The sequence below is a fragment of the Ammospiza caudacuta genome, chromosome 8 (assembly GCF_027887145.1).
Source record: "Ammospiza caudacuta isolate bAmmCau1 chromosome 8, bAmmCau1.pri, whole genome shotgun sequence".
Taxonomy (NCBI): domain Eukaryota; kingdom Metazoa; phylum Chordata; class Aves; order Passeriformes; family Passerellidae; genus Ammospiza; species Ammospiza caudacuta.
The window spans coordinates 20,302,534-20,329,509 of NC_080600.1; the positions used below are offsets into that span (position 1 = coordinate 20,302,534).

General features: G+C 40.4%; 1 protein-coding gene across 1 annotated transcript in view; it reads right to left on the reverse strand.

Annotated features, from left to right (window-relative positions):
• Positions 1-22,680, reverse strand: part of PPP1R1C (protein phosphatase 1 regulatory inhibitor subunit 1C) — a 41,282-nt gene extending 18,602 nt beyond the window's left edge. The window contains 5 exon segments of the mRNA XM_058809865.1: positions 980-1,040; positions 2,827-2,864; positions 20,082-20,142; positions 22,433-22,599; positions 22,602-22,680. Of these exon segments, the coding sequence (XP_058665848.1) occupies positions 980-1,040; positions 2,827-2,864; positions 20,082-20,142; positions 22,433-22,599; positions 22,602-22,680 (406 nt within the window).
• Positions 22,681-26,976: the final 4,296 nt, after the last annotated feature.

Consider the following 26,976-nt stretch of genomic DNA (forward strand, 5'->3'; position numbering starts at 1 on the left):
ATTTCTAATATCCAGTATACGAACTTCCGCCTATTTTGACAAACAGAGTCTTGTGTGGCAGCTGTGATATTGAGTGATATTTTATTCGAGGACAAGTACTAGAGAGCTGCAGCTACAGAATGAAATACATAGAACTGGCTGATGTGGTAGATTGCCTCGTGACAGCAGCAGTATTTCACACAACTAATCAGATATCCCAGGTAATAAACTGTGTTAAGCAGACAAATGGAAATTTACATATTCATTATCTATCAAGAGACACCTGGCAGGATGGCCTTTAGACTGCAGTCTGAAAATAATCCTGCTCTGACAAGTGTCAGTCAAAGTGCTGGTGAATCACCTCAGATCTTGCTCCACTGCAATCACCATCCAGTCAAGTTCTATTCAGAACTACATAAGAAGCAAGGCCTAAATGTAGCTATTTTGATGCCAGGTGATATTCCTGCTGCTTTTGAACATATTCCTTAAAAGCATCCCTCAAAACTTTTATCAAGACTACTCATTTTTCCTTATTTCCCAAGAAAGTCTTCACACACCCTACTGTCACATACCCAGACCACAGTTTTTGTTGTTCTCCTTTTCACAGCTGCCTGGAAATGAGAGGCAGAATATGGGGGAGTGGTTGCAAATAAGAAACAGAAAACTCTACAGGGCCAGCACCAATAGAATTTACATATTCAAAAAGCTCTGGTCACAGCTTGGCATTAAATTATCTGTTATAGCAAACTAATCAAAGCATAAAACTCTTTTTTTTTTTTTTCCCCTCGCACAAATAAATTTGCAACTGCAGCAGGATTCAGTGCTGAGGATGGAGGGCTGGTCAGCCCCAGGCAGGTGGGCAGCGCCGGGCAGTGAGGGCAGAGGGTGAGGGCAGTGATGGCCGGGCAGGACCCTGTGGCACTGCCCTGGTTCCCCCAGCAGAGCCGCCCCGAGGCAGGGCAGGGCAGGGCAGGGCAGGGCCGGGGGCAGCTGACAGTACCTTTGAGGGCAGGAGGGGTGAAGACGCTCTGCTTCCTCTGCTTGGGAGAGGCGCTCTGCGACTGCAGGGACAGACAGAGAGGACAGTGAGACACGGCACAGACAGAGCTTTCTGCTCCTGGCAGCTCCCTGTGCGCCCACCTGGGTGCCCTCACAGAGCTTCTGAGGAAAACACACCGTGTACAACTGATGCCAGCTCCTGGGCTGTCACGTACACAGGACAACTGAGACAAAAACATGTGTTTAATGGACAACCTTTATGACTCCCAGGCAAAACAGACCCAATACTACTGAAAATTACCCTTCACTCTATACAAATATTGTTAAACATAAAATTAGGATAGCCTGTGCTTTTAACAGCCTGTGTAATTGATTCTCTTAAGGCAAATGAATGTCCATGTACATTAAAATAGTTGCAAGGTTTACATTAGCCAACATTCCAATTACAGTGTAATCAGTGATTATGTGCATGTGTAAGGTACTACTGAAATATTACTATACACATTTTAATATAAATAAGTGGAAAATCCCTTCCCCTATACCTTTTCAATGTGTTCTATTAAACCCAAGATAATAATTTCAGCAGCCAATCACTCAGCCTTTAACTGAGCCTCATTTAAAGGCTGTATTAAGTTAAACTTTGTGTGGCCCCAAAATTGCATCTATGCACAAAAGATAAATTATTCCAAAATAATGGCAGTAAAATTCACATAGAGTAATAATAGTATTATTTTATTATACAAATACACATAAAGTAATAATGGTATTACTACATTATATCAATGTTTAGTTAACAAAAACTAACTGGAGTATATTCAGTGCTAAAGCAGAGCAGCTTTTGCAAAATGAAAGCAGCTAAATTGGTGTCAATATTATACTAACATGAATTATGTCTACATAAAAAGGACAAAAATCCTCATAGAGTACACCCTCAGCTAGCTTTGGAAGACATAAGCACCATAACACACTCCTAACGAAAAAGTTAAGAAAAAACAGTGTTTAACCAAGCTTTTTTCCCCCCTCTCATTTTATCAATTTCTAGTTGTAGTAATGATGTTGCCTTTACCCAAATATTTGCTAAAAATGCCTAATATATACACCATGAATTTTAATCAGATCTATTTCTTCATGGAACATTTGAGACATGTTTCACACAAGTAGGGCTAATCCTATTAACTTAGCTTATCACAGTGGATAGAATGATAAAATTTATAAATAAAATATTTTCTTCTTTGGAAAGAGAAAGCTATTTATAAACACTATGGAATAGCTTGGTGAACCTCATGCCAGTAAATCTTTACATGTTTGCATTGGAGTTCAAATTTGAACCAATCAATACCTCCTGCTGCTATTTAAGGTGCTGCCCGCTGCTCTGAGCAGTGGGTGAAGGAGAAAGAGATCAGGGAATTGCAGGAACCGTGCAAGGGGAGGTTAGAAAATGAGATCAGAGGAGCCAGCTTTCAATTCTTGTGCAGACAACATGGCTGCACTGCCTGCTGTAGGCTTGACAAGTGATGGGCAGAGTGGAGAGGAGTTTGTGCCCAGCAGTGAGCTGCAGATCCACAGCATCGCTTGGGTGGGGTGAGCTGGCAGGGCCACCTTGGCCGTGCTGTGCTTTGACCGGGCATGGCAGCAGGCAGAGGGGAAGCTGGCCTCGCCCAGATCCCTGCTACAGCTTTACACAGCCCTGCTTTGAAAATGATGGTTCTTAAAAGGCTGTGTTACTGCAGATGGCATGACAATGTAAATAAAAGTGTCCACCAAGATGAATCAGTGACTTTCCAAGAGTTTTTAGCAATATAACTATTTTAACAAAAAGTATGTTTAAAAAAAAATAAAATCACTTACCTCTGCCTGTGAGATGTTTGTTCTCTTCTCGTCTTTTTCTAGAGAAAAACATTTGAAAAGAGAAAAGTTAGTACAGAAGCGTTTCTCAGGGCTAACATTTGTAACTCTGCCATGAACCTACAGCACTGCTGTAAATAAGAACTTGACCTTCTAATTTACAGCTTTTCTTTCTCATTCGTGTGTCTCAGAAAGCCAGAGGCCCTGATTAGCATTTAGACATAAGCACTGCATGTGCAGCACTTAACTCCCATTTTTGTCTGTGAATAACAGTGAGCAATGGAGTTCCTTGAGCAGCAGGTCCTTTGTCCTGGCTGGCAGCAGGGCCCTGCAGCTGGGGCTGCATCAGGGTACAGAACTGCTTTGCCCAGGCACTGAGATTTCTTCTACGGCTGGCAAATGGTGTGAAGCAAACCCACAAAGGGTTCTACTGCTCTCAAATAATAACAAGAACCTCCCTTCAGGTAAGCTATTCATATACCAATACTAGTGCTGAAAAGTGCCTTGCAGTAGTATGTAAAATTAACAAAAAGAAGCTTACCTAAGAGCGATCTTTCACCTTAAAAAATTTATGACATTACCAGACTGAAATTTTTCCTGAAACATTTTACTTTTGTTGCCTTAATTTGCTTTAGACTATATGTATGGCAGAATTGGCAGAACTTGAGGCTTCTATTAAAAATAAGTGCCTGTGAGAATCTGTATGAACAACTATGATTGTATGACACAGAGGAGGCTCAAGGTTCTTCCTAACCATGGCACATAACCAGTTTTTGTATGAGCTAAATTATTTGGCTGCTGTTGTCTTCATGTGGTTAATGGCCAGAATGTATCTGTCTTCTGCTAATGATTTAAAAAATATTTGACAAAAATCATGCAGGATATTTAATACACAATAGTTTGGAGTCCTAAAATAAAATGTCATTAAAAATATAGACATCAATCTCTCACCGTTGCAATGGGGCTTCTAAATTTTCCACTAGCAGATTTCAGTGTGTAATTTTCACTGATCTGTGGGACAGATCTGTAACCACAGGTCTAAGCAAAGAATTAGGCCTAGGCAATATCATTTCATCTGATTTATTCTCTAGATATTGGCCTCTTGTGGTGTGCTGTGTATGAGGGGACAAGCCAGTCCATGCAGCTGGATGGATCACATTCTCTATTGCATTCTTTACCATTGTCTGTGCATCTTGCAAACATTAATTGATTTACTAGATTTTTCAATATAAGTATTTTCCATTGTGTCTCTCTGAAAGATATTCAAATCACTAATACTCAGGGTTAAAAAGTGTAGTTGAAAACAGGGCTGATTACTAAAGCATGATCCCACAGATACAGAATTAGACAAGACAATCAGGAGTTTCCTGCCATTGACATTTGCGTGAACTTTGTCAAGGTCACTGATCTCCTCCTGGACTTCCCTACCTCTAAATAAGTATAGCAATGTCTATTTCAGTATAGAGTGTCTCTTCCAGCCCATAAAACACTTTGGGCTATGAAGTCAGGCTGGTTAAATGGGTGATTGTTTATGTGCTTGTAGCCTTTCTTATTGGTTGCATACCAACACATCAATTAGTCAACATTAGACTTTTTTTATTATTCAGGATACTGGATTTAGCTTAAATGATGAAACTTGAATAAATCAGGGACTTTCAGCAAAGAACAATGAAGACTAAGTTACGTCCCATTCCTTCCTGAAAATCTAAATTTGCCCAGATTAAAATAATATTTTGTGAACCCAAGCTGATTCTTGCATAAGGAACAAAAACTGACATCAATAGCTTTGTTGTGTTTCAGGTCTCAAACCTGAGAATGTGCGCAACTCCAACCCTTTGGGCTCTCGCATTTAGTGTTCTGAGTGATGTGACATTAAAATTGTCAGAACTGCAACATTTACAGCCTTTCCCTTCACCCAGCAGCCTTTATAAGACAGGCATCTTTGAGAATAAGGACTGGTTCTGTATGGAGTTAGAGAGACCATTCATATCCACAGGGCACATAGTGCTAATGAGAAGCATCAGACAATGTGGACATTTAGGAACAACCTGTAAAATCACATAAACAAACAATTTTCCAAATCAGTAAACAGAGACTGGAAAGTAACCTGAGGGACTGAAAGATACAAACTCCAGGCAGGAGCCATGAAGTGTTTCAGGTGAGTTGTGGGATGAAGGAAAGCTGGTTGGAGATGAAGTTTGGGCAATGGCACATTTTGGCACGAGTTTCGTTTTGAGACAGAAGGAGAATCACATGCTAATTTTTGACAGGTGTTTTGATGGATAAGACTCAATCAAGAATGTAGATTTTTAAGGAGAGGTGACAAGGAATGGGAACAAGGGAAGCCTAAATCTCAGAATGCCATACAGAATGCCATAGACTGAGGCAGAGAGGATAAACAAACAAACCCTCTATGTATAGAGGGTGAGGAGGAAAAGAAAGGCAAGGGGAACATGGAAGGAAGATAGAAGAGCTTGTGAGTAACGGAAGTAGTAATAAGAGACAGGAACATTGTACCCAGAGTAAAAGGGGAAATTTAGGGATGACAGAGAGCAGAGCTGGAGTGCAGTCAGGAGCTCTCTGCCTGGCCATAAACTTGGAGGCATCTTCATCTAACTGAAGGATTACATTAATAATTGTGTGAACACTCTTCCTTGGACAAAGAGACATTTTCCAGTGTAACTTATAATGCTTCATAAAGTTACCTTATAACACAGTTTAAAATAGTAATGAAAGCATGTTTTTACAGCAGTCTTACTAGGAACATCCCCCCAGCCCAGCTGATCTAAGAGCTGAGCTCCTGCCTCATCTGAAGGCAGAGAGGAGCCCAGAGGAAGGAGGCTGATTGTGGCTGGAATGAAATCTGCTTGGTGCTGCAGATCCCTCCTTCATGATCTTCCCTGCTGTGCAAACATCGTGTCCGTGCTGGGGGAAGCTCTGTGGTTGTTTTAGAGTGAGATCAAAATTCATCTGCCCTGCTTGTCCCCCTGGACAATGTTAATGCACTCAGAGCAGCCACGCAGGGTGAGAGGTGACCTGTTTGAAAGGAGCTGCCCTCTGATGTCACCCGTGGGCTCTGCAGAGGTCTCATCCAGCAAAGGCTGACCTCATCCAGCTAAGTACCCTGCCTGCTGTCCCCTCAGCACAAGCAAATAAAAGCCTCTTCTGTGGGGCTTCAGTCAGGCACTGGAGAAACAGAACTGGTCAGAGAGGCCAGTTTTTACACAAAAGAAACTCAGTAAGAGGCTGGTATAATTGTTGGAGAAAGCTTCTCGTAGATAGTTTGGAATTTTCTTTGGGAAAACATAGCTGAGCAGATAAAAATCACATGGGGTTGATAGATTTGGACTCAGGCAATTTTAGAAACTAAAACCAGAATATAATCCTTCATTCTCCTGCCATTTAGTGGCAGAAGAAGATGAAATTTTCTAAAAATTATCTTTCAGTCATTTCACATTTCAATTTTTCTATCAGTAAAAGAAAATAAATATTTTTTGATCTTTCAGTTTACCTCTCTGGTGTTTGACCACCATGATCTGTATTAATCATTGGTATTTGTAAAACAAGCTCGCTGAACTCTGATTTAGAAATTGACTGACATAATATTTGTTTTTTGTGCTATCACAACCACTTTTCCATTCTTCTAGAAGACATAACAAGATCAAACAGTATTTAATGTTTTCTTTTTGCCAGACTCCTAACTACATATTGCCACATCAGCTAGCATCTTGTTGCATTTTACTAAACCGCTGAGGTAGGAAAAGGAAAAAAATTCAGAAAAGACCATCCTACAAATGCTTACATAGCTAATTGTTTGATTTTTCACTTGCTGGATTTTATTTGCCAGTGTTTATCAATGAGAACTTGACTACGGGTTTAGATGTCATTACATTTAATTACAAAGAAATATCCTGGTAAGCCCTCCTGGAGTGAGTTTGTGTTTCTGAGAATATTCCCATTGCAGAGCAGCTCATTAGCTGCCGAGTGCAGCTGCTGTGGCAGCTCTGCTCCCTCCTCACTGCAGTGCTGACAGGAGAGAGCTGCTGCTGCTGCATCCCACTCGCTCATCAGCATCTAAATTACTGCCTGCCCCTTCAGGGAGCACTAATAACAGGATTTGTACAGCAAGCATTAATGAAAACATAGGGCAGAGAGGAATTTGCCATACACAGAGGCATTTGCCTGCCTATCTGCCCTGTCAGGAGCTTGCAGCTCAGGTGTGTAGCTTGGGCAAGGTCCCACTCTGTGCTGACAGCACTGTCACCACGGGACCTCCTGTCCCTCTGTCCCAGAGATCATAGCACAGCTTTCCCCAGCTAGCTCCTGTCTGTAACCAGCCCCTCATACTTCATTAAAATACTGCAGGCCAAATGAACCTGCTCTTTGGACATTTACATTTTTTTCCCAGGTAAATCAGTTTTCTAAACATTCCTGTATTTTCCACCTTCAATATTCAAGTAGTCGTTACTAGTACTGAGAGTAAGGGCTGCAATCTCCTTTGTTAGACCAAATCCTTCCTCATGGTGCTCAGTCAGCCACTAAATGAGAAGAACAATCATTGTTTTCCTCCTGATGCACACAGCAGCATCTGATCCAAACATCTCTGATCATACAGAATCTAAGAACCGACTTTAAGCTGCACAGCCACAAAAATATGAAATAAAACCACCTTTCACAGCTACACAGATCAAAATTTCTTTAAAACTTGCATTTTGGTAAACATAATCTATTTTGGAAGAAGCTGGAGACATTACAAACCTCAAATGTGAATCTGAATGCATTTGTTTACATCACATGATTCTCAGAAAGTAATTACACTGCCTGATTCACCACCTTGTTATTCCAGCTTCATGCCAGACTCATGGAAATCAGTCTCATTTCACTGGCATGAAACTGGAATACAAGAGTGATGAATAAGATCTGCAGCCTTACCACAGAGCAATCATGAATTATTACAAGAAGCACAAAGGCCATCCTTCTCCTAAGCATTTTTGTTCCAAATTTTTCATACTCTCTCCCTAAAATAGATGATAAAGATTAATATATGACAAATTCTAAACAAGTACCATAAATCAAATATAGCTTCTCAAAATATATTTTGAAAGAGAATTAAAATTTTATTATTTTCTCCCTTCTTAAAAAGTGCTTACTTTTCTGCCTCTTGTCTTGGTGTTGCATTTCTGCCTGACTTTGTGGCCTTCCAGTTGCTGCCAGCTCTATAAGGCTTTATTCTGGCTTTGAATGACCAGACATAAAATGGGTTTTGTGGGAAAAGCTGTCATGAAAAGAATAGTTCCACGCAGAATCTTCTTTTTCTGAAACACAAGAGGTCCTGTCCTGCTCCATGAGAGAGGGTCAGGTGAGCAAGGCACTGGGAACAGAATTCCTGAATGTGAAGTCCTGGGTATGGGGACAATTCCAGAGCTGGCAGGTCTTCCCAGAGAGATAATCAACCCAGGGAGAAACTTGTATGAAATAAACATTCTGTTTGGACAACTAATGTAAAGATTTGCTTTAATTCACAATATAAACAGTGCTTGAAGATATTTTCTTCTAGTTGCTTTCTAAGCAGCACAAACTCCTCTTTGATGAATAAAATAGAGCCAACTTCCAAAGAATGACTGACTAAATAAGATTAACCAGGAGGAGGTAAGTACTTAATTTTCTCTTTTGATCTCTCAGATGAGACATTTTCTGGCCCAAACAAAATTCTCTGACTAACTTTCCAGGAGTGACTCTGAGCCAAACTTTTCATGCAGTTTGCGGCTGACCATTGTGAACTCCTGGCATCAGAGCTGGGAGGAGCCCCTGGCAGGAGCACAGGGCGTCACTGAGGGCAGGAGCTCTGCTTCAGGGTTTGCCTCCACACTGCTTCCAAACTCCCTAAAATTTACTCATCCCAAAGAGATGCCACTTATTTAACAGCCAAGTATTTCTGTTTCCAGCAGGACAGAGTTGAGCTCAATCAGGAATCTGGGGTGTCTGTTATGGCCTGAGCCTTGGCAAAGAGAGGAGCTCATCAGTGCCTGGTTCTGTGGGTGTTAAGGGGAGCTGAGGGGTGTTACAGGCACAATGAGTCCCATGGGAATTCAACACATGCTCAGTGCAAATCCTGCACCAGCAAAGCAAACTGGGCAAAGGGGAATGTTGGAGAGAAGTGAAAGGCAATCATTTCATCACTGACTTTATTAGCTCATAAGCAACAGCAAGTTTTGCCATTGACTTTAAAGTCAGTGTTTTATCCTATATATACAGCATGAACTGGTTAAAAAAAAGAAAAAAAGAGAGAAAAGGCAAAATACATTCTCATTTACTAAATAGTTCTAGAGTTAGTGCAACTGGGAAGGAACTTCAGCTGTACATAAACTGCCTCCTAGTCAAACCTCTTGCTCATTTTCTAAACTAAGTAATAACAGTCATCTCAATATTCACTACACTGTTGAAGGGCCAGGTTGATACATTCAAATAGGTAAAAATAAATGAGACAAACTGAAGAAAACTGCTGAGATTACTGATGTGAAATTTAAAGCCCTCAGTCTATCAGGAAAGCTATTGGTAAACTCAGGTCTCAAAATGAGTAAAGTAAGACTTAAAAGATACATGATGGTCTACATATGGCCCTGTTATGAACAGCTACTTAGAATGATTAAAATCTCCCATTTAGATTGGAACACACATCAGAAAAAAAAATCCCTTATTCTTGCATTTATAAATGTAAACCAGGATAATACAGATGACTTTTCTGGCACGAACCAGAAAGGAACTGGACAGCCATCATTTCTGGGTGCCCCAAGCAGTGCTGGAGAGCCAAACTAAACCACAAGGAAACCTTAGAAAATTAGACTTCACAGACATACAGAATGAGGCAAAGGACAAAGACTACAAAGTACAAAATGCTGTCTCAAAGTTTTCCAGCTGTCTAGAAGAAGAACTCACCTCATTGTCAGGCTACACTGGCACAGGGGGTTGTGAGCTTACATTGGCTATTCTGACATGACAGACATCAATAAAGATTTCATCTTTGCTGTGTGGACCAAAGGCAGTTTCCACACTCACAGCTCACTCTCGCCTGGCCTGAACCCTGGCAGTGAGAGACAAGAATCACCTGAAGGAAATAGGAGAGCAGTGGAGATAAGAAATCTTTGGAGAGGTTGGAGGCCAGAGTTGTCGAGAAGCTGCTAGCAAATACTCAGAGAAACAGGTTCAGAGAGCAGAAACATGAGTCTGCCATGAGTGTCCCCAAGTAAAGCAAACTGCCAGACTACTAAATTTCTTGTTAATGATTGCTACTGTTTAACCAAATATACCCAACGCTCATGCTCAAAAAACTTCTCAAGCAACTTGCAATTGTTTTTGCACATTGATGAAGTCACAAAAATGTTATTAGTTTGTGAAAAGACTTAACAGTGTCATAAATTACTTTCAAATACAGAAGGAAGTGCCTTGAGCAGACACCTGCCCAGGGCTGTGAGTCCATCAGTAACACTGCACAGCATTACTGAAGGGCTGCTTTCCATCTGCTTGCTTGCTTTAGCTTCAGTCTGTGCTCAAATGACTGAAGAGGCTGAAGATCTAAATACAATACTGAGGCAAAGATCATGAAGTAAAATTCATTATTATCAGAAATATAGTGCTAGCAAATCCCAGGATAAACTTTTAAACCATTTTCTAATAGCTTCATGTGCCGGAATCAGTTGTGATGGAAAATGGCTCAGAAGTGACCTACCCATTGCAGTCTTTGTATCAGTGTTACAGCTGCAAATGCCATCACTGTGAGTGGTTCCTTTCTTGGCTGGGAGCTGTAGGAATATTCTAAGCTCTAAAATAAAAACCAGCAGCAGCCAAAACCAAAGAAAGCCCAGCCAAACATTTCTTAGCATGCTATAGCTCATAAAACCATTTAAAATGTATCCTATCTGATTGCGTTTGTACATTCTGGAAAGTGACATTTGCCATGGGAGAAGAAAACCTACAAAACAATAAAATTTTTCCTTAGCCTGTGATTATTATTGCTGTCTTAGCAATTTCCTTCCTTTTGGAATAATACCTCCAGGATTTCAGTAAGAATGCTTTGTAAAGCTGGTCCTGGCCAACTGCTTGTGGCTTGCTTGTGGTTAGAATGCACATGCAGAGAGTTCCTCACATACATGTATCATCTTACATGGGAATCAAGTCAGCTGCTAATAATAGCTCTTCTTGGGGGTTAGGACCCTTTATTTTATAAAAAAAAAAAAAAAGATGCAAATATCAGTTTTGTAAAGCCATTGCTGGGTTTTCCAGGCTTTCAAAGAGTCAGCAAAGCCAGGTTCCATAATCTCATTCTTGCCTTAAGCACAACTAGGTGGGCTGGAACAGCCCAGGGCAATCATTGTTAGCTCAGAATAAGTCAGCTGTAGTTTCCAAAGGCATTTTTCAGAATTTCTACTAACATTACTACATACCAGAGACAGAGAGGACACAGTGGCTTCTGTTTTATACATCTCTACCTGTACTGTCACAGTCAGAAAAACACCTTGCTGTGATTCCTTTGGAAGGAGCCTCGTGCTCCGATGGGATATGCTGCAGACATTAAAGCCTGAGTCACACACCAGCAGCAGCACTTCAGGGGCTTGAAAGCACACCTCTTAACAATAACAGCCTGCTTGCTGTCTACTGTATCTCAAAAACAGAAAAAACAGACAGTAAAAGCCTAATATTCATTAGGGTCAAAAATCTTGCTAGTCACAATTCTTCAAAGGAAAAAATCTTTTTTCTCCCCTACCCCCATTCCTCTCTTCCTCATACAAACTAGTATTTAGTAATACAAGGTGTTGCTCTCAGACCACCCTGGCTTTTAGGTTAAATGGCTCCCTGACGGTGCAGCTGCCCTGCAGATCCTAACACAAAAGGGAGAAGGCAGAACAAGCACTGCAGCTGATCCCAGAGAAGCTACCCTGTGGAGGCGGCCAAGGAAAGAGCAGGACAGGCTCATCCAAATCTTTGCTTTCTACCACTATCTGGGAACAGCTATGGCAGGAGCCCCAGCAAGACTTGAAGGGAATGCCATCCCTCCATGTCACTGAGGGGTGCAGGCTCACGCAGGAATGTGCAGGGTATGGGGTGTCCAGGTCCCAGGATAAGCCATTGTAGGGTGCAATAGAGCTCACTGCTGCGCTGAACTTTCAATCTGCCTTGCTCACGTTCATTTTCTGTGTACTTTGCTTGTCTTATCAGAATGAGGGACATGGCCCCAGGTAAAAAACACAACCTTTACAATGCACCTTCATCTCCTTAACACTGCTGACTCTGTTGGTGGTGTTTGGTCCACAAAATGAATAATACCCAGACATCAATTCTCTGTGGGACATTTGCATGTTGGGTATCCCATGGGAAACATGAACAAAGAAGGAGCAGGTCACTGTGCTTCATTCTGCTACTCTAATAGTCTCTTGATCCTCCAGTAAAGACATTTGAGAAAAAAAACAGAAGTTATTTTAGATACAGACACAGAAATCAGAAGTTTTGAAGGGGAGAAGGAGAAAACAGAGGTCCTTTCAATAGACATAAAGCTTAATTCTACCCCAAAGTGCTTTGGTTACTGTAAAAAGAGACTTGACTGGTCTATCCGATCTTGTTTCCACCAGCTGGTGACACAGGCAGCTCAGGCTCACAGGAAAGCAAAGCTAAGCTCTGCAGCTCCCTGCACTCTCACTGAGTTTCTGCAGCCTTCTGCGGTTGGCAAAGCCTTCCAGGACTGATAGGTTCAATTTGTTTAGTCTCTGCTAGCTTTAGGTCCAGATTCATTAAATTCCCACTTTTGATGTATTTTGAAGTGAAGTTTTAACTTCAGTTACGCCATATAAAGAGTTAAATTCTGTCTCTAAAAGCTCAATAAATGGGCTACCATGATTGATGCTTTAAGTGCAACCCCTTCCCAATATTCTGAACATAATGAGTTTAGTGCTAAAAGCTGGATTCTCTCTCATCTATCAGCATTATCTATTTATTCCGCACACGTCACCATGGTAAATGAGGGCTGCATTAAGTACTAAATAGCAGAGGTCAGAAAAACCCTGTGTTGTAGTCTTTTCCCCTCAGCAAGGCTGAGACATCTATTAATGGATTTTAGTTTATTACCTGATGTGAACTAAAAAATACATTGAAAATATCAATATTAGCATGTTATTGAAGTTTCATTTAAATGTAATCTCAAAAAAACAACCTATCTTGATATTCTTATTTTAAAAAAATAATCTTATAACATTTAAATAGACTCAATTTCAAATATTTTCTGAATTTTTTTACCATTAAACACCCCTCCCCACAGAAAAAACAGAATCTTTGCCACAGGCTAAACTAGACATACTTTGATCCAAAGTCTTTTTTTGAAATACCATCAACACCCCAAACTGTATGCTCATGTAGTTGTATTAAATATAGCTTAAGTATTTTGACTGTAAGAAACAAGAAGTAATTACACCTAGGCAATTCATTTTTTAACTAGAAAGCTCACCATTTATTCCGAATTCTCAGTAAAACAAACTATATGAGGTGAGTAATTATTTGGCACAGTGCAAATCTGTGAAGAGCTCCTCTTTAGAGAGAGCAAAATATTTATCCTTCTGAAAGCAATGAATTTAGAATCTGTCCAGCTGACTTCCTCAGCAGGTCAGGCATCCCTGCCCATGGCTATTCCCTCCCAGGGCACGGCTCTGCTGTTGTGCTGTACTCACAGAGGTGATAACAAATGTAAACATTCCAAGCGCTTATCAGCCCTGACCCTGAGTGATCACGCAGCTGGAGAGCTGTAATGTGAAGCCATGTATATTAAAAATAATTTGCAAATAATCTCCTGGGGTGGAAGAAGGCTGTTTCTATGGTGCTTTTGTATAAGGAACAAGGAAAACAGATGAAGAGTACAAAGTTCAGCCTCTAAAAATATCCCATTCACTCTCAGATAGTTCCACGGACATTGACCCTTCCAACACAAAACCAATGGGAGGGAGGGAGCAGGAGGAACAAGTGAAATCACTGTACACATTAGGAGTTTAGCTGCACTTGTAAATAAAAAAATATTTCAATTCATTTCTTGGGTACTCAAGACTGGAACAAGAGTAATGGATTCATGCAATTTGATCCATACTGGGAGCAAAGCTTTGTAGTAAAGCTTTGGAGTTTTAGCTTCATGCCCTCTCAGCTGCACCACTTCTCTGATGTAGGCACAAATCTGAGTCCTGGTTGTGAATATCCAACCTCTATGTCCATCCTCCAGAGCTTCCCCAGGCAGTGTTTGCACCCTGGAGTGCCCCATCTCACAGAGGGTCAGTAGGCTCTGGTAAATGTGAGTGACTCATTCTTGTTTTGACTAAATTTACTCACCTCAGCCAACTAGGAGAAACTAGTTTATATGGGTCATGTAAAATTTACCTGTACGGTCAATCAAAAAACACTGAAAATGAAGGAAGCATGGATAAAAATAAACAAAAAATTCAGTAAAATAAGTGAATTTTGACCAGAACATGCAAAGCAGCTTTTTGTTTTGACTGTCCCTGTGTAGCTGTCAGACCCTTCCAGACTCTATTTGGACTCTATATGAAATAGTACGAGTTTCCTACTGTTTCACACTATATGGTTTACACAACTGCTAAAATATTCACAGGGAATGTTTATGTTTGTGAATTACTGTGTTCAGGATCACAAAAATTGTGAAAATCCAGCTGGCTGCTTTGGTGATAACCCTCAGTCTAGGCACAGCACTGCTCATTGCATCCCATGCAACCCAGGCTTTGTCCTCCAGCCTGCTGCCATTACTGCACTGCAGGGAGCATGACAAGCCTTCTGACAAGTGGTGACAGTGACATATAAAATCCTCACCCTCTCATGAAAATGGAGCATCTTCATGAAATGAAACGTTTTCATGAATGATGAAAAAATCCCTTTTTAAAATTCATGGTTTCTTTCTGGAGCCTGTGAGCTGCTCCTTCTGGGCTGAATAAAGAACAGCTTGAGCACAGGTTCCTGATGCTTTTTTCTTTTTCTTTTTTTCAAGTTCTTGAGCTTTCCTTTTAGATTTCATGGAGTCTGTATTCACACTGCATATGAGTGAGGAACTTTTGCTGTACCTTGTCCCAGGGAATTCTGTGGGTCTAAACAGCAGAATAAATTCAGAGTAACCCAAATGAAGAAGCATGTGAGCATAGTGTATACAGGTAAGAAGAAGGGATCCTGTCTGCCACTGAGCATTTGCAGTCACACGTCATCCTGCAAACAGCAGGATAATTTCAATCACAGACATTTTTATCTCTGTTCTGGAACCCCTATCACCTGTCTCTCTTACACAAAGTTTACTTTACATATTTCATTGTTTGCCTGTGTCAGATAGTCCTTTCCAGCCCAGGCTGATAGCACAGGAAGGCCCTCACTGCCTTGACAAGACATGCTGATCTCTGAACATCCTGGTGCCATCAGGAATGTACACTGGGCTGTACCAGCCCTCTGCTGTCAAGGGACACAAATGGTTTCATTGCTTACTGAAATGCCTCCACAGACTCCTGGGCTGATATAAAAAGAGACATAATACTTAAATGGCATGTACATTTAGCATATAGAAAGACCAACTGGTTTTACAAAAAAAAATACAGCTAATGACAGTTTTTATTCATGTACTGCTTTTCTGACTGCTCTATTACCACATTAGAAGCCTAAATTTGCAATTGAAAACAGCTGCTATTTGGCTTACTCACTCTCTAGTTCTTGGACCAAAGTAAGCAGTATGTCCTACCAGAATCTCAATAGCTTGAAAAACATATCAGTTTCCATGAGCTCTGAGACCAAGAGTTTACTGCTGAGATTTTTCCTTGAGAAAGTAGAGCAGAACTGCTTGACAATGCTCAGAAACACCTGCCTCTTACTAAGTAGGTCTTTTCTTGAGCTCAGTTTATTTTGTCTTGGAAGAAAAAAAAAAAGGCGATCATTAGATCTAAACCCAAACACATTCATTCACCTAGAAGCATGATCCAACTAATATTAGTCACAAACCTTAATGCTGGGCAAAGTGACTCACATTAATCCCATCAAGAATGTGCTGCTGGTACTGTTTGCATCAGCAGAAAAGCACATCTGTCGGTGGTAATGAGATTTATTGTGCAGGCAAAGTCCAGGAGTGTCTAAAACCAATTTAGCATTAAAACCTCAACTACTTTGGGTTGTCATGGAATTGACAAAGGTGTAAGCACAGATTTTCCTCCACCACTCACCTGGCTGTGTTGTTTGCTGCTGCACTAAATACTGAGACTGCCCCTGAGGCATCTCAGCAGAGCTCTGGGGAAGTGACACTAAGCTGAAAGGCATGGATCCTTTATGGAAAACCAAAAATCAGCTAGGAAGAATGAGAAAGCAAAACTGCTAATGCCCAAACACAAGCTGCAAGCACCTTCCTTGTTCAGAGACAGGTACAGATTGCTTTTCTTCAAGTTATGATTTCCAGCATTCAGGAAGCTCAGATGTACTGTGTTATACTGGGAAGGTATGTTTTATATTGGCTTTTGCAGTGATAATATATCCTTACTGCTTTGAAATGGGGTTTGCAAATCCCAAAAAGGCAGCTGTATTTCTAAACACAGAGTAACATTTACATTACAAGCAAAGATGTCAAAACAGGCAAGAAGGCAGAAAGGAGAGTTGGAAATAGCAAATACACAGAAAATTTAGATACACAGAAGTTTATCCTAATGTTTACCCATATTCCAATGCTTCAAGAAGACTGAGCACTTTGACATAATCTGAAGAGCCTTTGCCAGCCAGACTGTTTGATGTTGTGTTGGCTCTGTGACAAAGCCAGTCTGTGCAGGAACGCTGGCATTGTTTTCTGATCAAAGCAGCCCTAATGGCATTAAACCTGAGTTGTGGTCTGACGTGCTTTCTTCCCTCAGCCATCAGTTCTCTACTCTGCCACCAACTTTTTCTTGAGCTGTTGCATTATGATATTCTGCTGTTTTAAAGCATTCTCAGATGTTTATTCCAGCTAATAAGAATTGATATTCCCATATTTTCTGCTACGCTGGGCATGGAGACAGGAGGTTGTGCATACACAGAAAAGGCTGCTTGTGATGGTGATACTCAGTTTCTGTTGACTCCAAGGACATTGCAAGGGGAAAAGGAAGCAGGAGAGCTTTAACAATTTTTGGATTAGACACTTGTGTAGTGTAATAGTGAAATATGTGCTTATTTTCCTTTTACAAAAGGCAGGTGTAGAGCAACTGTGGCTATAGCAGGATGTCAGTGGGTTACCCCAGTAACCCATGCACCACCCTCACAGGATGAGATGCTGCCCATTCATGCAGCTCTCTCACTTTATACTTGTCTTTGCCTTCACAGATAGCAAAAGGGTCTTACAATTTAAAATAAAAGTAAACTACTTTGCTGTTACAAAATCAAACATCAGATGCTCAGAAAATACAGCTCCACTGGTGGCAACCAAAGCACAATAGATTAAAGTGACTTCATAATCTAAGTCTCAGTTTGCTAGTGCTAGTTTCTCTGCTCAAATGTGACACAACCCATCCAAGAGCACTTTACACAGAACTTACAGGTAGAGTTAAGGGTTTCTTCATTGCTATGCTGCTTCACAAGTTCATATTGTCCGCTGCAATCACTGTTGCTGCTGCAACTCAAATTTCTCTTTTGTTGACTGTGATTGCACCTACATATGATGCCAACCAGAGTGAGCATGAGGGAATGTGAGAGTCAGTGATGCTACAGGCTGGATATGAGCTCCTGTAGTCACGTTTATCACCTGACTTTAAAACATTCAGTGTGGTCTAACACAGCCTCCTTGAAAGCAAGGAAGTCAAGCTGACTCTTCATTCTCTTCTTATAGTTTTTGAGCAGCTGTCATTGGTTTAAAATGAGTTAGGTTTAGTAGATATTCCATCTCCACTTTATAGCACAATTGACCTGACCTAAATAGGTGAAGACATATCCCTACCAAAGCTGTAACAGGCATCAGGGATGGATGAAAAGACTTAACAGAAAACAACTTTTAGACCTTTTACAGAAGAACTCAAGCTGAATTTATTATGAAGTTCTTAAATGTCCAAACACATTTTACTGCCTTCTGGTTTCCAGATGGGTGTGCATACAGAACACCAGAATACCACAAATATGCTACTTTTTTTTCCCCAGCTGCAATCAGAAGCAGCTGTAACAGAAGGCTATAGAAAAGTCTGATTCTTAGAGTATGCCTGTCTCTGGTTTTCAAAAAATGAGAAGTTTAGATAATTTGAGTAAACTTTGTACGGACATCCAATTATTTAGGATCGCATTAGGACACATATTTCAAACTCTTGGAAGCATATCCTTCACTATTCCTTGCTCCTAATGAAGGAAGTGGAATACTCCAGTGGGTAAAATTCAAGGGACAGGACTCTTGTTTAGCCCAGCTCTAATAAAAAAGGCTGGCTCTGCCAGTATCACTGGAATTCTCTACTGCTCACTTTTCCCATTGTTCTAGGGAATCAAACTTCTAAAGCAATTTGTTGGATTGTCAGGTTACCACCTCTACTTTTGTTGTTTTTTTAATTAACTGCATCCATTTGCAGTGATGAATTTAGTATTTTATTCAGCATTCCCCTGAATTCTATTCAAAATCCAGTAACTGATCAGCATTTTGGGGTTTAATCAGCAAGGTGTCAAGAGGCCCTAGGACCAGGTGGCTCTGAAAGTTGAAGGCACACAACCATCCCAGAACCTTGCCAGATGAAGACCACAAAGGCTGTATTTAGTATTTGCACATCAATTTTAAACCCATTGTCTGGCTTTCCAAGCTGGCTTTACTGTCCTTTTACTCAGCAGGCTTACAGAGCTACCTGCACACACCCTGTCTAAAACATTTGCCCATATTAAGCAAGTGATCCCCTATCAAAATCTGCATGAACCTTGTGGTGAAGGGCAGGAAAATGAAGCTGCTTTTAAAGTTCTAATTTTTATCCAGCTTTATGGAAAAATTTAAATCAGAAAAGGTTATAATTTAGCCAAATAATAAATTCATTAATATTAGTTCTCAGTATCTAGAAAGAACAAATAATATCTAAATAAACAAATCTAAGTAAGTGAAGACAAATACTAACTCATGGGCTCATATGGAAGTTGGCTGAAACCTGCAGCAATCCTGACTCATAATAAAAATGATTTATTTAGAGACTTATTATGAACATTGCAGGAAAGGTGATAACAGACATGTACCACTTTGTTTACAGTAAAACTTCCTGTAAATTAAAGAGTTCTTATTCTTTGTTTGGTTTTGATTTGGTATTGTACCAAGTATCTGTTTATAAAAGGAAATATGACAGTACAAAATGTACAAAGGGAATTGCAGAAGAGATTAACAGTTAGGGTGAATTTGCTTTAAATTAAGTCCTAGCAACACAGACAGTATACATCCCATTATTTAGGTAAAGAAAGTCAGTTCAAAGCAGATCTTTCATGCACCATTTTTGAGAGCTGAACTACTGAAATTCAGGACAGAAAGCTACTCTCCCAAAAGATTTTAAAAAAATACTCAGGTGACTAAGAGATATGGCAGGAAAAAAATGTTGCAGACCACAACAAAGGAAAAGTTTGATATAAAGTAGGCACTGTGTTCCAAGGGATTAAGTATTGAGGATTTTCTCCTTTTTGTGGATTATTTTGTTTATAACACTCCCTAAACAGCTTATTAAGGAATCTTTCTGAAGTCATATTTATATGACAAAGTATGTCTCAACCTCAAATCATCCCATCCCACAGGGAATCTTCTGTGGGCAGTCGTGGATGAAGATAATGTATTCACAGTTGAAAAAGAATAATGAAAAAACACATTCAATGTTTTATCAGGAAACCAGAAGAGAATCTGTTTTGTAGAAACAACTCCTTGGGTTGGATTAACATTGGATCCAGCCTGGCATCTCCAGAGATCAGACTTCATGGGTCTCCAAGGTCTCCACCCAGGGAAAGAAAATATTTGCAGATGGAAGAACTGGATCTCGGTCATATTAATTCTCCTTCTACATATAACCAAGACTGACATGGAGGATAGAATTGTGAAATCAGTGACATTATCTGAAGGCCAGGAGTTACCTGTGTTCGCGGGGTTTACTCCAAACAGTCCTAAGATCCATTGTTTGATATTTAGAGCTAAAAAATTAATGCTGGATTTTTCAACTCATGTAGTTAATCAACCCAGTTTGCAGCCAGTCCTGTGCATACAAGCTCAGTGGTTTAGAAGGTATGCCAGCACTCACCTGGGGGCATGTGCTCATTCATGATGACGAGTGATGCTGGCGTAGGCCTTCTTTTCCTGATCTGGAACAGATACAAACCAAGGGCAGTCAGTAGGGCCCATCAGCTGCCAACACACAAGGCAAAGCTAAAAATCTGTCTGGTGTCCTCCAGAGTATAGACCAGGCAAAGTTAAAAAGGAAACTATTTAAAGAACAGCAGCACTTTACTGTCTTGCTGACAGCTTGTCTGCTCTGACAGCAATCAGGGTCATGCTGCTGCTTGTCCAGGGAGACCAAAGGCATGGGGAGAGCTGTCCAAAATGCCTTTAGGATTTGTAATCATCTTGAATTCAGTTTTTTGGATATGTATTGCTGAAAAATATCAGTCATAGCTTAAAATATTGACATTTAGCTTTGCATCAGGAAGATGATCTCATAGTTTCTGAGCTTGTGCAAATACCTAGTACTGCCATAGCTCTCTCAAGTAATAATTAATAATATCTTTCAAGTGCATTTCAGAGTTTTGCAGGTATGCCTTCCAATGAGCTCATACTTCTAAACTGTTGTCAGAGGTGTTACTACAGTAAGAGTTCTTTAACTAAAAATACTCCTGTATTTAAGACCTTAAAAAGAGTATTTCCAATATAGCAGATTTTACATACCAACACATACTCCTGAATTGTATGTAATTCTTCAGAGTTTATCTGGGTAACTACTTTTGTTCCATTAACAGTGGCTGAATTACATGGTATTGGCATAGCCTCTTATAATGCACACATTTGCACTGAAAGCTTTGTGTTGCTTCGCAAAAGCCTCCAGGCCTGATATTCTATTGAATTTAAGACAGGGACCAGCAGCATTTAAGCTAGAAACCTTCTGACACAAAACCTCAATGTCAGTGCATTTGTTCTTTTTTATTTGCTGAGCCAATATCTGTACTTAGCTAGGTTCAAATTTTGCTTTCAGAGGTGTAAATGGAAAGTTACATCATCAGGGTTAATGGGTTTATTCTAGATTAGTGTAACTGTAGCTGACTGTAGAATTTACTATTTTAATTTCATCACACACCCACAGTGAAACTGTATAGCACTTGGAATCAAACTCACAACACACACACACACAAAAAAAAAAAAAAGGACTGCCCATAAATACCAGGCAGAAAATAGGCTACAGCATTTCAACAGCCATGGGAATTCCAAGAAATCCTAATCCTATGGTTCTCACAGATTGCAGAGAAACAGCAGAACACATTCTGCTTGAATTCACTGCAGAACTGTTCTGTGAGGGCTGGATAGCTTCACAGCTCAGAAGTGCCTACAGACAAAATGGGGATCCACAACAATCCTTTTCTGCACCCTTCTAATATTTCGCATTCAGTGATCACTCCCAGCTCATCACTTTCTGGAAAAGCTCTCTGCCTTTTAAGAGACACAACATCAGTGCATTCAGGAAACCAGGTACAAATAATTTCATAGCCACTGGTATGGAATTTCAAGGTTATAATATTCCCCTGGTATCATCTAAAATCAGATGTACCCAAATAGAAGCAAATGTTGAGGACAACTTGCACAGAGAGAAATATACTGGGTCACCTTATTAAGATTTATACAGTTTTCTCACAAAACTGCCTGTGACCTTTTATTAGGCACATGTACACATATCTGTACACAGTAATGGGTATATTTTCCTCCTTAGACATCAGTACTGAGATACATATATATATATATCAGTACTATATATATATATATATATGTATGTATATTATTATGTGTATCTTTTGGGAGTGAGTTAAAACTTAAAATAGCACACATATTATTCCAGCAAGGACATAAGTACAGCGTATTTCTACATGTATATATTTTTCAGGTAAAACATTGTAAAAATGACTTGAAGACTGTAAAAAATCACGAGAAATATAGGAACTAACTGAAATTATGACTATTGTGCAAAAAATTAATTGTATTTTCTCATGTTAAAATGAAAGGTAAATAAGATGTTTTCCCAATACTTCTGTTAGGTACCTATTATGAACTTTATGCTTTGCTTTATGTACATATAATACACTTGAATTGATTTGTTGAGAATGCATTTGTTGAGTGTTTTTATGTGAAATGTAAGTATTAGGGTAGAAGTGCAGTTACAGAAAAAGCACAAAAAATATACATTAATAAACCTACCCAAGGTGAAGAAGCCTTATTCTGGCTAGAGGACATATCCTTCTCCCTCTTTAAGCATATCAAACACCGCTATAACCTCCGGAGTATTTAATCTACAGTTTCACTAACATAAGCAGGGAAAGCCTTTAGGCCACAAGTATCACCCACATCCTGCCCCATTCCCTGGAAACAGCGAAGGAAACTCATCCTCCTTACCTGCTCAGCTGCCTCAGGGTCTATTTGGCTCTGAAACAGGGGCACAGCAAACTGTATTTTTTTGGGGCTGTTGGGCTCCATGGCGATGCTGAGGTGAGGCAGAGGAGAGCAGAGCCTGGAGCTGGAGCTGGGTCTGTGCTGAGCCCCGGCGCCGTCGCCGCGGCCGGGCTGGAGCTCCGCAGGAACAGCTGTAACTCCCGACTTAGCCCGGGAATCTGCGCCAGCCCAGCGGCTCCCGTGCTCCACATCCACAGAGATGCCACTGGCTTGGCTATTTTCTTTTTTTTTTTTTTTTTCCTCTCTCCTCTCTCTTCAGCAGCCCTTCAGATCCTCTCAGCAGAAAGCTGGAAGGAACAATAAGCTAATTGTGTACCGGCTCACTTCCACATATGCCAAGCATTCACTCAGGGGCTAATTGAAAATGCAATACTAGCGCTGCACGGCCTGGAGCCTTGGGATTTGAAAAAGAGGATCTCTCCACCGTATATTACTAACTGGCTGCTCAGAAGTGCAATGCAAGCTCCCTCTGAGTATTGCTGATGGGCTCTTAATTATTGATGAACACAAATCAGGAAGTTTTCAGATTTTGGGGGTGGAGGTAGCAGAAGGGGTGGATTCAAAAATTCGATCTCTGCTACAGTGTGCCAGAACCGCTCTCCTCTTTGCACATATCAAACAATTCCCTTTGCTCTTTCAAACATTTTTTTAATCCTACAATTTTAGACTCTACTAAATCTTACAGGAAGATTTTTGATGATGATTCTACAGAGTTGTCCACAATTTCATGACACTTCACTGGTGGGTTTGCACCTTAGGCCTGGTTTTCATACTTAGACTGTGATTTCTTTTGGTGGGCTCCATTTCATGTGACTCCAGATACTGAGAACACTCACATTTGAGCCCGCTTTCTGGGCTCCCTCGTGCTAAGCACATCAACAGGCCTCTCATTCTATCCAAGTCAAGTGGGATATAGTGTTTACTCAAGATTACATTTTCTCTCCATTAACTCTAGAAAAAGGAAAGATGATTCAGACTAGTTAAACCACTTTTGGATGACTAAAATTCAGAGACTAAATCCTACTTAAAATCTGTGCCTCATTCCAAGATCAGGAAAATAATTTGGTCAATCATATCAATAGTACTCCTTCATGAATATAATTGATTTTCATTTGTAATTTCACGTTATTTCAAAAGAAGTGTGTGAAACAACATCCAGCAATCACTGATCTAGCCTACCTCTTTGCAAAACTCAGAGGAATTTGAAAGTGTTCAGGCTGCTGAGAGCACTAAGGATTTTCACAGCTCACCACGAGCTTATTGAGTCACTGAGTACTTTCCCACCTGTGCCAGAGGAGGAGGCAGGGAAGGAGTGAGGATTGAGGGTGAGAGCAATGCACTGGCCATACACACAGCACAAACCAGCAAGTCAGACATGAAATACTTGTTTGGCTTTGATTTTTGCAAATTAAAACCATGACACATTATGAACACCAGGCTGTTTCTGAGCAGAGGCAAGCACACAAGCTAGCTGGTTTGGGAAGGACCTGATAATGCTTAGGAGGGGAGGATAAACTTTAATCTAAGGATCCAGTTGTCTCAATGATCAAAAATAACTCTCCATGAGGGCCAAAATTCCCCTCTTCATCCAAATCCAAGCTACTGTGAACCATAGTTGTTCCCAGCTGACAACTAGTAGCTGGCAACTTTACTGTTTGATTTCTTATGATAGTTTAGGTGACTTTTGAATCACAGAAGGGTCTGATTGGTCGGGACTGGGACCTCTCAGTCTGAATTCTGAATGTTTTTGGTGCTTAAGTGAAATGCTTATCTTCATTTAACACAACAAATGAAAGAGATGCACAAAACACTGATATTCAGTGTTTCATATGCCCATTTTTAAGCCTTCACTTATGTTCCTACAAAGACAAAACATAATTTGTTTTAATCAGTTAGAGCAAGAGTGCAATTGTAAAAGTTGTGGTGGCACAATGAAGTCTAAGGGACTAAAGTAAGAGAGACACACTCTGCTTTCAACAGGACAATTAGAGAATTGTTTTCAGGACAGTCTGATTATCCAATTTCACAGTTCCTTCATGCACAGATGTGCCATTATCTTCCATGACAGCTTCAGAGACATACCAGGGATATACACACACACATACACAGGGTTACACCTGGGGGAGGACATAAGCAGGGATCTGAAGTGGCTTTCCTCTTGAGCTTTGGTACTTGAAAGAAAATAATGTTTGGCTTTGCTGTGAGATACTGTGAGAAAAATGTTTTCCAGATACATTGATACCATAAGTATTAATAAATTGTATATTTTAAATATCAAGTTTCTCTAGAAAATACCTGTTTTCCATAAAATATCTATTCTAGATGTCTATGAAACTTCATGTATTAAATTGTACAATTACAATTCTAATATTTGTTACTGATCACAGGAGCTATAATTTCAATGCAAAGGCTTAACATTTCTTATGTCAATGATAAAGTAATTTTATAAACCATATTCAGACAGTAAAAAATTATTAAAATATCAAGTGCTCAAAGGATTATAACAGTGTGTTTCGGCTCTAGATTGCTGGACATTGCTGTCCAAAGGAATCATGTCTCAAATGCATCTTTATTAATGGTATATAAGAAACAAGCTGAGCAGCCTTACAAAGAACCCAAACCAACAAAACCACTTTTTGGCAGCTTCTGAAGAGAGACAGACAACAGGACAGACCAGAACACAAGGACTAATCCTTAATGGGGCTGGCTAGGATTGGGAGAGAGGCCCCCCAACAATGTGATGTGGAAGCATTTGCTCCCTGCAGCTTTTCTCCCTGTGCCTATTTGGAGCTGGCAGCCCAACAATCTTCACATGCACTAATACAATACCAGTATTTTTATAATAGTGTAAGAGGCATAGTGAGAGAGCACTCAGCTATAGCATTTGAGGATGCCTACCTTGGCTCCCTCTCACACCAATTTGCAGCATTAGAAGTCTGCAGGCAAAGTGTGCTGGCATTTTCTATAGACTGCATCATAGTCTGGGGATAGCTGAAACACTTAAGTACTGACACATCCTTGTACTTCATCTTCTGTTTTTAGTGCACTCCCCACAACTTCAGTTTCAGATGCCTTCATGATTCAGCTAAAACTGTAATGGAATTAAAAATAATAAGAACTGTCCAAGATCTTTCCTTCCTATGTCATTCATTATGTTCTGGTATGAAGCCTTTTAGAATATCCTGCTGTAGGGATGAGCTGTGGAAGCACTTGTGGCATAGTTCCTGCTTGAGCTATTTCCCCTGGTGTCTAGGAAAGGTTTTTATCTTGTTTCCAGCCAAAGACAAGGCTTCTGGGACAGCAATTCAAGGGTGTTGGTTTTGCACTCTTTGCACAAGTTTTGTTGTGGCCCTGATCTGCCTCAGCTCCTCTGGTGTAGTCAGAGACTATTGCAGCATCACTCTGGAGAGGAGAGCCGGAGTTCCTTGTAAAACAAACCTGCTTAGGGCTTTGGCTCCGAAACTCACCAGTGCAGATGCAGAGAAGCATTAATTTGCAGCACCCTGATCCAACAGGGGCCTTTGCAGAGCAAGTTTAGACGTGGCAATTCTCCCAGTGTGTCTCAGACACAACTTTAATCCCCATTTTAGCCACTGCTATGTGTGAGATTTAACAAAGGTATGTTGCCCTGTGCTTTCCCTGGGCTCTCCAGATGGCCCCTCTCCTCACAGCAATGCATCCTCAGCATGGGCAGCCCCAGCAGCATCAGAGGGAGAAACACTGCAGAGCACTCTGGCTTTCTGCTACAGCCAAAAGGGCTTCCATGTGCCTCTTCCTTGTGCCTTTTTCTAAAAACTGATGAACAGCTTCTTCCCTGCCTTTGCCCAGACAGGGGCATCAGTTTGCCCTTTGGGGCTGTGCACTGTGCCTCCCTCATGGGTGCTAAAATCAGACAGAAGCCTTCCAAGAATAAAAAAATTACATATTCAAAATGACACTGAAATTTTCCTTTCCAAACAGCATTGCAAACAGGGTGACTCCCACTGAGCTGCTGGAAACACAGTCTGCTATTTATATATAGAAAATGCAAAGAATTTCATATTTGCCAGGGAGGTAGAATGCAGAGCAGATCTCATCTGCCTCATGAGTGCCAAGTGCTGCCACAGTCATGTCAAGAAGAAGAACAGAAAGTCTTTCTGAGCAGTGACAGAGTCAGTGGGACGTTCAGAGAGAGCTGTTGTCCTGATAACAGTCTAACCCAAATTTCCATTGCCAGTTCTTATCCACAGCGTATCAGGTTTGGACTTGTTTATGTACTAACTATATATGTTAGGATACATAAAGCCTAGATAAGTAAAGAGATACAGCTATTTCTATTTATACAAGCTCTTTAGCTAAGATAATAAATAATTGCTCAGCAGTATGGTTTTAATCAGAATCAGTTTAAAGTTATTTTATCTGAGCACGGAAGAACTTACACTGTCTATTCCAGTCTTCCTCTGAAATTCATAGCTCTCCACACTTTGAAGTAATGTACAAACATTTAC